Source organism: Myripristis murdjan, chromosome 4, assembly GCF_902150065.1.
Source record: "Myripristis murdjan chromosome 4, fMyrMur1.1, whole genome shotgun sequence".
NCBI classification, from domain to species: domain Eukaryota; kingdom Metazoa; phylum Chordata; class Actinopteri; order Holocentriformes; family Holocentridae; genus Myripristis; species Myripristis murdjan.
The window spans coordinates 20,958,599-20,969,187 of NC_043983.1; the positions used below are offsets into that span (position 1 = coordinate 20,958,599).

At 40.4% G+C, this 10,589-nt stretch overlaps 1 protein-coding gene across 1 annotated transcript in view; it reads right to left on the minus strand.

The window, feature by feature from the left end:
- Positions 1 to 10,168, minus strand: part of slc1a7b (solute carrier family 1 member 7b) — a 35,665-nt gene extending 25,497 nt beyond the window's left edge. The window contains exon 1 of the mRNA XM_030050406.1: positions 9,831 to 10,168. Coding sequence (XP_029906266.1) covers positions 9,831 to 9,971 — 141 coding nt within the window. The 5' untranslated portion in view covers positions 9,972 to 10,168. The remainder of the gene's footprint in view (positions 1 to 9,830) is intronic.
- Positions 10,169 to 10,589: the final 421 nt, after the last annotated feature.

Genomic DNA, 10,589 nt, shown 5'->3' on the forward strand with positions numbered 1-10,589 from the left:
GGCAGCACTAGCAGTCTTAATCTTTAGCCATCTGTACTATCCCAGCATTGTGCTTTGTATCTTTGATGGCGCCTTTTCGGCAGTCAAATTGTTTGTCCTTTAGTGAATGGTGGACTTCAGCTGGTTAAAACTAATCCTGATAGTCCACAACTTCCATGATCAGACCTAGTTTGTCTGAAGGTGAATAGGCATACCATAACAACATGAAGTACTGATGTGTGCAATTCTTAGCTTCAATATCGTATTCACAATAAATCCAGTTGCTGTAAACCTTATTTTAGACCTTCCTGGTTCATGTGGCTTCCAGTTCTGCTCAGCTCTTGATGCTATCAAAGGACATTTTTCAGTGAATATTTATTTTTTTGCCCGAAGATCACTTGACTTACCATCTGCTTTGGTAGGTCTGTCAACATGAGTTAAATCAAGAGTGAGAGTGATGTGGATGACAAATACTTAACTCAGCACATAAACATTTGAATGATTTCTTGGAGCCCTTTGTATGCCTTGTTCGTGCCATCTCTTAAAAACTCTACTTATCAGACTAAATTTCAGGACATTTGTCCAATGAACACCTTTCCAGTTGCACAGTTTGTCCATAACAACTAGAAGAGTGTACTCAGTAGGGTGCAGATGTCTGCCAGGCGTATTTCCCCTTTTCTGAACAGGCCACCCGATGTGCTCAGGAGAGACTCAGCAGCCAATTATATTGTCAGACACTTTTCAAATTACAAATTAAAATGCTGTTTAATTCAAATATAATACAGCACAATATAGAAAACATGTCATAAAACTCCCAAAGCCTTGAGTTTAGCCTTTCTTTTTCTCCCTGTATGTTTGACTTTATGAAACACATTGTACCAGGGGTCAAGAGCTGATGGCTTGTTACAGCTATTTCTGTCTCTTTGCCAGAGGTCGTATGGCTTTCAGCAGAAACCACTTCAAAAAGAGCACAAATTAAAAGCAAAATTCAAAATTGCTACTGAGGGTCTCTTTCTCTTTTTCTCGCTCTCTCTCAAAAGCACCTATTTTGCTCTGACACTTTCAACAGCATGTTTCTGCTCTGCGTTCTGTTGACTTTGTCGGTCAGCTCTGTATTTTATAAGATCTTAAAACAAACAAACAAACAAACAAAAAAAAACTCAAAACAAAGCAAACACAGCCACAACAGGATACAAAAACGACGAGCTAGACAGTGAATTAAGTGAGGGAGCAGCGTAGTGATCCAGAAGTGTGAGAAGAGAAAGAGAGAAGAGGAAGAGATCAGCGATGGTCAAGCGAGCTAGACAGTGAATGAAATCAGGGACTGCCATGTATCAACCCTGGAAAAGAGAGGGAGAGAGAGAGAGAGAGAGAGAGAGAGAGAGAGAGAGAGAGAGAGAGAGAGAGAGCAGTCGTGGCTGAGCAAGCTAGTAAATGAAGAGAGAGAGCAGAAGTAGCCAAAACAAACTTTTTGCACACACATGCACACACAGGACCAAACACACAATCTCCTCTAGGCTGCCACCTGGCTGAGATAATACTTTGACATCGAGTTTTAATGTTTTTTTCTCAAGAAATGAAAATCATCACAACTACAACACAAGACACAAGAAGCAACATCCTTTGCCTGCTGTTCCCATGTCAATGTCTCAGCTGTCTGTCTGTCTGTCTATCTGCCTATCAGCAGCTCATTGTGCACCTACAGAGGAGGTTGTGCCTATATTGTCTCCAACAACATTTAGATATCAGTTCACATCTGAAAACAACATCTGATCCCTATAATAACAGTGTAGAAGGTGCATACTGTGTAGAGATGGAAGTGAATTTAAGGTTAGGAATGTCAGTGGAGATGGAGGGGAACCGTGAACTGAGGGACAGAGCAAGGCCGGTGCATAATGACAGCTAAAGAGCTTTTCTGTACGGCATTAAGCGGGGAGAGCTTAGTTTGCTCTATAAGAGCAGGATCAGCACTTGCATACAGCCAGCAGAGAATGTTTGTGTGCGGTGTGTTCATCTTGCGCTGATGTTTCTGTATGTGTGTTTGTGTGTGTGTGTGTTTGTGCCTGTGTGTGTATGTTTGTGGTATGAGGGGCAAGTGCAGCTGTTTCCAAAGAACCAGTCAACAGAGCAACCAGAGTTTGACAGTTTTTACCAGTCAAGTGTAACACAACATGGAGTACAAGAATCTGACAAAGCATCACGAAGGTCCTCAACAAATACCAGGATTTTACACCCAGCATGCCAGCAACTATTTCACTCTAAACATGAAATGTCCCTTCTTTAAAATTCAGATGCAATAAACATTTTTTTCCAAAAGGGAGTAACTGAAATGTGTAAAATGTACTGTAAATGTACACATGTACTGAAATGACACACAAACATACTGGTGCAATTATTGATACAATACTTGATACAATAATCTTCATATGTTCTTGAGCATTGGCTATAAAAGGATAGTTACATCTCCTCCTCAGATATTGTAAAATGAGGACATTGTCTGAAATGGACATAACTCCATGCAAGAAACATGAGACATAGCGCCCACAAAAGGATTATAAGAAGAAGGCACAACTAAAATCAGGTTGCAAAGAATGCAAAGTAACAACATGGAGGTGGGTTGGTGGATGGTTGCACACATTTGTCATGAACTCAATTCCCAACTCACACCAAAAATATTTCTACTTTGAAGTTTCTTTTCCTTTTTTTTTTTTTTTTACTATGACCAAAGCCTTTACCCAGCTTAGCTGAACTGTTGTAATATAATTATAACCTTAACCCTATTGTAATCTCAAGCTTAACCCTCATTCTACCAACATATTTAACATACAAGGACTACCAAGTGGGGTTCCTGCAAAGTGAGAACCCCAAGAATGAACTACTGTAAGAAATAACCTTATTTCTCATGGAGAGAGTCTAATCTAGGTAGCCTAGATCTAGGTAAACCCACATCAATGATTACAGAAGTATGTATATGTCTTTGTTTTTGTACACACCAAACTGGTTGGCTATAATTTAAAATTTTTACAGTGGAAAACATCATCAGTGGTCGCTCCACATTCTCATCCAAAAACATCAGGTTGCCGGGAACAGCCGCCTGTGTCCTCTCATTTCCAACCGGTGCCTGTAAAGTAGTGCCGGAAGCCTGGAGTTTTCATTTCCAGTAGATAATGGCCCATAGCTGCCATTGCCATGGTGTGATAATGCAGAGGCGCGGCTGTAATTGTTTTGGTGAAATCTGATAGTGGCAAGGCAGGAAAAAAAGTGTGGGTTTGTGTGTGTTTTCAGGCAAAGTGTTTTGTATTTGTGTCTATTGGACCTCCTTGAAAATGAAATGCTACATCTCAAGGGGCTATCCTTTCAATAAATTCAACTCAATAAATTCAATTAAAATTCCAATTTCCACATTTCTCTGTGGAAACTGAGATAATAGGTTATTCAGTCTGCTTTATTATGGGGAGTTGTCAGTTTATTCCACTGTCACGTAAACCTGTAAATCATGTAACAAGACTATTGCTTTTACCACATATGGCAATAGTGGCACTGTGTGTGCAGTTTAATACAGTAATGTCAAACTGAATGCAAAGAAATCACATAAGGAAAATAAATTACAGGCAACCAACAAAAGGATGGATGATCATTCGTCTTTAAAAAAGTGTTTCCTGCAACTGCACATTGTTATACCTCAATTGTATGACATCAGCATCACTACGCACAGAAAACCCACTGACCTTGTGAAAGCATCTCTAGAAACGTAAATTCACCTTTAAAAGGCACACACTGACCACATTTATGCATAAGCATATGCATAAATGTGGAAATACAAACAATGAAAACATAGTTGAAATGCCAAAGAAAAAAACAGTTATTTAATGAAAGGAGGTGAAAGGATGGGAGAGGAAAAGAACAGAGCATGACAATGTACTGCTCACTCAGCTGAATCATGTGTCAGATAAGGGGCACTTAAATAAATTAGTCATTTGTCACAAAACAAATAAATAAAACTGTAAGCAAGTAACCCTTTGAAACCTGCACAAAACACCTGAGCACTTGATTTCTTTCAAAAACATGGAGTAAAAAAGGTGATAAGCAAATTAGAAAAAAATTGTATAACTAATTAACTAACTAAATATATAAATACCAGAACTGCAATTTGCAATTATTTAAATTCTGCATTTAAAGGTCAGACAAGTGATGCTGGATCAGTGTCAGATTTCTTGGGTTTCAATGTTTAAAGGCAAAAAAATGCCAATACATACAAAAGTGTCAAAAAGTGTGAATGGCTGGTAAAATGAAATTTGGGTATCCACCAAACAATGTGGCCAAGGTTTGTGAACAAGTGGAGGATGGTTGCCACTTGGACAAAAATTCAGCCCGAGCATAAAAGTGGCCTGCTAATAGTAGGTGGTGGCTGTCTTTATCAGTGTTTACATGTAGAAGATTGAGCGTAAGACCAGCCAGCCACCCATGGTTGCTGTTCTGATCTCCGTTAGTGTTGCAGGTCTCTGCAGCTTGCTTCCTGAGTGTCTCTCCAGTCCCAAACCTTCAACTTGACACATCAGACAAGTCAGCTGTGACATTGAAGCACGCACACATACAAATGCTCAGTGCTTTGAGCACGGAGATAAACATGGTTGTTGTTCTGCAGCTGAGCCTGACCTCTGACCTGACCTCTCAGTGGAGGAAGAGTAAATAGAATTTCGAGAGGGAATTTCACTGATGGGAAGAGAGACGGTTCAGTGAGCAACGCATTTGAAATATGTCTAATCTCAGCAAACATTGCAGCATCTTTAACTCAAGACTGCTCTTCTGTGGATCTTTTTGAAAGGGTGCAATTTGATGACATAGGTCTCTTATAATTAAATGGCTGCATTAATAAACATTTTGGTGCAAACCTATCTTCTGTGTTGTGAAAGGGATGAATTTTCTTGTGATAATGCCAATGCATAATATGTACATCACATTTCAGCTTATTGAATTTTTAGAAAGTAACTGAGTTATGTTCACAGTTCGAATAAGTTTTTTGGGCTAACTAATTGAGGAAATCGCCTCTCATTCATTTTGACCTGAGTTACACCTCTCCCTCTCCCCTGTATCCTCTCTGATTTCACCTTTACAGCATCAGAAAAGCATTTTAGGTCAGCATGCTCCATTGTTAAAGGTGTACAATGAGAGCTGCTTTCAATCATGATGAGTCTCCACATTGTTTCAGAGCTGCTCAGGTCCTGCTTGCAAACTAGAGGGACTGATTGAACGAATTCAGAAGCACAATTCTGAACAAGACAAAGAGGAAAACAGGTTTTAATCAACTTCTCAATCTCTGTCACACTTCCTGAGGTCGCAGAAAAATCAAAGGCATGAAAATAGCACAAAAAAAGATACACAACATCGAATATGAAAGTCATGCGATGTTGGAATTTGAGAACCCCAATGCAAAGTGTTTCAGGCAAAGAGTTATTTAGTACTTTGTTGAGTTGAGTCTCCCAAGCCATTAGTGCTTACAGGCTTGAGTCCACACAGCCTAGTGGAAATTATGATGGGCTTGTGAATGACTGTCCTCCATGTGTGTCCGAGTGACCACATGGTTTCAAGGAGAGTCCACATCCTTTCAGATGGCTGAGACAAACAAACAGCACAAATAGATCTATTCTGGTTGCTCAAGGACATAAACATCAACATGCTGTTGCTGCCAGCAGGCAAAACTTGGCCTTTTCTGCTCCAACTCATTTCAGCACTGCTTTTCTTGTGTGACGTGCTCAGTACCTGGGAGTTGTTTACTGTGAGCGTTCAGTTCTCAGCTATTAAGGATTTAAGGACTCAGGATTTAAAATTGAAATAGGTGACTCCAAAGGGGGCCATGCTGGTGGTCTACCTGTTAGAGCTCACACCACATGTTGTTATTGCAGCGGCCTGGATTTGATTCTGGCTCAGGCTCTTTGCTGCGTGTCATCCACTCTTTCTCCCTCTCTCCCACTCCCAACAGATTTCCACTAATGGACAAATAGATCTGCAAATAGCTCCAACACTATTGATAATAATATGATAATCTACATTCTAGCATGTTTAATGATGTGTGTATTAATTAGTGATATTGAGATGAAATGTATGCATCCATTAGTTGATATATTCCAGCTTTACTGTCTTATTTCTTTTTTCTATCTCTTCCCAGTCTCCTGTCTCATTTTATCCACTCACAAGCTGCTATCCAACATGAGGAGAACAGAGGCCTCTTTTTTTATGTGGCCAACACTTTTCAATAAAGACAATTCATTTGATTTGATAATTTGTTTTCCGTCAGTATCACTTTCAAATGACACTGGGGGCTGCAGAGTGAACTGTACAACAAGCTCACTGGAAATCACCAGTCAGTAAATCACAAACCCTCTGAAGCCAAGTTTCTGTCGTAACTCCCACTTGTTATGGAAACAACCTCTTATGAGTGACTATATTTTATGTTTACAAGGTGTGATTTGTTTCCACGTTTTAAAATCTGTTTTCGAGACTTGCATACATATACATAAAATATGCTCTTGCATGCATATTATGTATGTGGCCACGTTTGTGCAGTGACCCACAATCTTTGCCCGAGCAGGTTTGCATTCCAACCTTGTCCCAGTGTGCGTGATATTTGCATACTGCAGCGTCAGACTTCCTTTGTAATTCTATGTGTAAGTCTTAACAAAATTCCACACTAACATTTATCACAGGGTAGCTTAGATGTCATTGTAGCGTCATTTTGATGGCCTTGGTATTTTTTTATGGAGTTCAACTTAAGTCATGAAACTTTAGACAGTTGTTTTGTTAGTTACCACTTCAGAGCAGCTTTCCCAACACTCGTCATGCCAAAGTCAATGAAGTTCAGTTCTTCTGCTTGTTTTTAAAAGGGTTGTCTCTGCTCTGACAAGATAACACACAGTTGCACAAAGTCTGCTGTGATTTCTCTGGGAGGTGAGCTGAATGGCGGGATCATTTATGCAACATTCATGTTCAGTATAATCCAATGTGTAAGATGGGATTCTAGCCAAAAACAGACTGAGCTAAGGGTAAAAGACAGAAATTATCCCCCAAAAATGTAAACAGCCACAAAAATACAATGAAAATAGATGAAGGCTTGGAGAAGCAAACGAATGTTTGATGACAGAGCGTGTGCTACACTGTACAAAACGTGAGTCTGACTCTTTCATCCACATATATGCTCTGATTAGGATGCTGATAATGACATCTATGTACACATTGTCTTTGCTTCTGTGCATGTGCAGGACCTCCATCTGGTGTTTTTGTGACAAGGTGGTCAGCTAGTAGTACATGAATCCAACACTTCATGTTCCACTCCTCCTTCTGTAAATGCAATGTATCTGCAAAGTGCATGGCAATTTTTCATTCAAACAATGCTTGTCTGTATGCTCAGACACATTCTCAACATTCTGCCCTATCCACCTGTTTGTGTGAATATCAGCTCATTTTTGTATGCACAACTGCTGATTTTGCTAATTCATACATACTTTCATCTGAACATTTAGAATTCCTACTTTATTTTCTCATGTTCAAACTGTTGACTGTCAAATGCATTCAACAACCACCTTCACACACTCAGTCGTAGAAGAGGAGCAGGATCCTTTGAATTTGGTAAAAAGACTTCTTCTTCTTCAGCCAAGGCTGCACAGTCAATAAAAAACAACAACAGTGTGTTTCAAGAGCAGATATATCTCATGGACCCTGTATGTAAAGAGCAGGTGGCATGTTTACTAAATAACCAAGGGTTCTGCTCCTATTCTACGCTGGAGTGTGTGAAGATTGTTTTTTCTTGGATGCATTTGGTTTGTTCCTCTTTCTCCTTCCAGAGTTTCTTTCTGTAAAACACCTCTAACCCTCCGAGCACACCATCATCATGACCTAAAAATACTGGATTGTAGTATCACAAATTTGTACAAGTTACAGGTTCTAGCACTTTTACTATCAGTGCACATTTGTTTGTTTTGGCCCTGAAAGATCAGTGTGCTTATCTGCATCTACAAAATGTCTTTGCGATGAAAGTAATCCCCAAAAAATAGGAGAGAAAATTAAAGAGTAGCTGCTAATAGTCTGAGGGAATGTATGCTCTCTCTCTCTCTCTCTCTCTCTCTCTCTCTCTCTCTCTTTCTCTCTCTCTCTCTCTCTCTCTCTCTCTCTCTCTCTCACTCACTCACACAAACGCACACACACACACACTCACACAGGCTGCCTGGTCTCCCACTTTAGGCCCTCAACTCTATAACACAATAGCCTCCCATAATTTGTCTGAAACCACAGAGGTCTCTAACTGCAGTGTGTCTCTTAATGTGTCACTCTGAGAGCCACTCTTGTTTGATGTACAATTAGAACAAGCATTTGTTTGATTGGATTGTAATCCTCCATTGTGAGAGTAAAGGGCCTACTGTCTATTTTTAGGCCTATTTGAGAATATGATAGAGCTTTAGTTGAAGAGGAGTGATGTGAAAGAAGAGGCTGCGTGTTTTTTTTTTTGTATGGAACCCCTCAATAAAGCGGCTTGGTGCTGTATCTGGAGCACTGTGTCAGAGCTGGGATCTGCATTCACCTCAGTGTGTTACTGCAAAATTGAAACCTCTACTTCTTAAGTTTGTCTATGCATTGTTTTTTATGTGTCCATCAATATATCTTCACAACCATAAAGACAGCCATGACACATTTGAAACTCATGCACCTCCAAAAAATACTGAAGCCAATAACAAACCATCTGCAGGGAATATTTTTTACAATCTGAAATGGAGGAGTGGTCACTTGAATGATCCGATCTCTCATTTTTCCCCTATGGATCCAGCCTCTTAGTCTGGAATACAACTCAAAAAATCCAACTCCAAAAATCAAAAAAATCTAAAATTATGAAATCTTCTATCTTCTACATAATTCTGTTGTTCTAGCAATGCATGCATTGAAACTGAGCAATCTGGAGTTCATAAGCATTAGATTGATGCCATAATCAGGAGCAATATCAATAAACCATAAGTTGTACCAAGAAAAAATTGTGTTTTCATGAATGCAGCTGAAAACTTAAGAGTCATTTTTACAAGGCTGCAAAGATCACTTTGGCAAAGGTTAGGTTGGTTTAGTGAATTTGTGTTGTCTGGGCTGACATCACTTTTCAGGATGACAAAGAGCGTGGCTGAAAATGGCTCCTTGAAACAATTACACTGAAAGAACATGTTTTCAACTTGTTTACCTGTGCAAAATGTAATACAGAATTGTTCCAAGATCTTACACTGTGTTTGAAGTGGGAGCCAGCACCTGCTACTCAACGGAAGTGAGAGATGTGATGTGTAGTGTTTATTTAGGTCAGAGGCGCTGTCGACTGAATTACCCTGAAAATAAGAGCAAATCTGATTTCTGAATACTCATGATTTTTTAGATTATTCTTGGCTGCCCATGAAAAAAACCTAACTCGTCTGTCTTAATAATGTGAGGCCTCCAGTTGTTGTAAAATCCATTTTTTCGTTATTTCAAAATTGTAATAGCTTTATGTGACAATTTTTACTTGACTTTTGCTGACTAATTACAGCAAATGACGGTTTGAGTTACCACTCAACATGAGTCATAGATCAGCCTGGTGACCTCAGTGGGTCAGGGTGAAAGGAGGGAATGGAGTGGGGAGGAGCATAGGGAGGGACTTTAATAGCTGTTACTAGGTCCTACGCTCCACAGCTGTTGCGGATGGGGAAATTATTCTCGCGTGAAGTTACCTTTTAGCGTTTCCATAAGCTTCCCTATCTCATTTCCTAAGTTTGACCTCTCCCAAACACCATCTGCTGCAGACATGACTTGTCAGTGCTTTAAAGTGGGCAAGGGAAAGAGACACTGACCTGCTCTGTGAGGCGCCGTGTCCTCAGGAAGAATCCCAAAAGACATCCTATGACCACAGCCAACACCGATAAGATGAGGAGTCCGTTCTGTTTACAGACGTTCTTCACCCTCAGCCACACTGCATCCAAAGCCACGGCCATCGTGAGTCACCTGTCCCCGTCCTATCAGCAACCCATATATATACACTGGCCAAACCCAAAAATCCAGGTGTGAGGATGAGAATAGAGGCAAGAAGAAAGCAAAACAGTGAATGACAGAAACCACAGGAATGGTTGGGACTATGTGAAATATCCCTTTGTCCTCCACATTTAAAGCACTTTTGGACTCAGCATCCCTCTTGTCCTCTCACCGCGGCAATCTGCACTGAGCTAAGAAGATCATCATACTTTCCAGGCATCCCCTCCCACCCTGCTCCGCCCATCAGGGCCAAACCAGTCCTGTGTTCGCTGACCCACCACCAGGGGGATGTAACAGCTGGCAGCTACGTCCCTGGGTTTACCACAACCAATCCTGTTAGAGTGCCACTGTATTAAAGAGGTCTGAGGCTGGATTAAAGATCCATGAACAATTCGACAAAGGTTAGTCACTAATTCAGAAGAGAGGGGAGTAACCTTGCAGGGCTTCCTATGGCCATTTCCAATGCTGGCAAATCATCTAGAAATTCTATCTTGAGGCTGTATGCCTCCGCCAACCCGTTGAGTTGCAGTTTACATCCACGTCTGTCCAGACTCATGTATTAGGCTGTTTATGATGAAGAC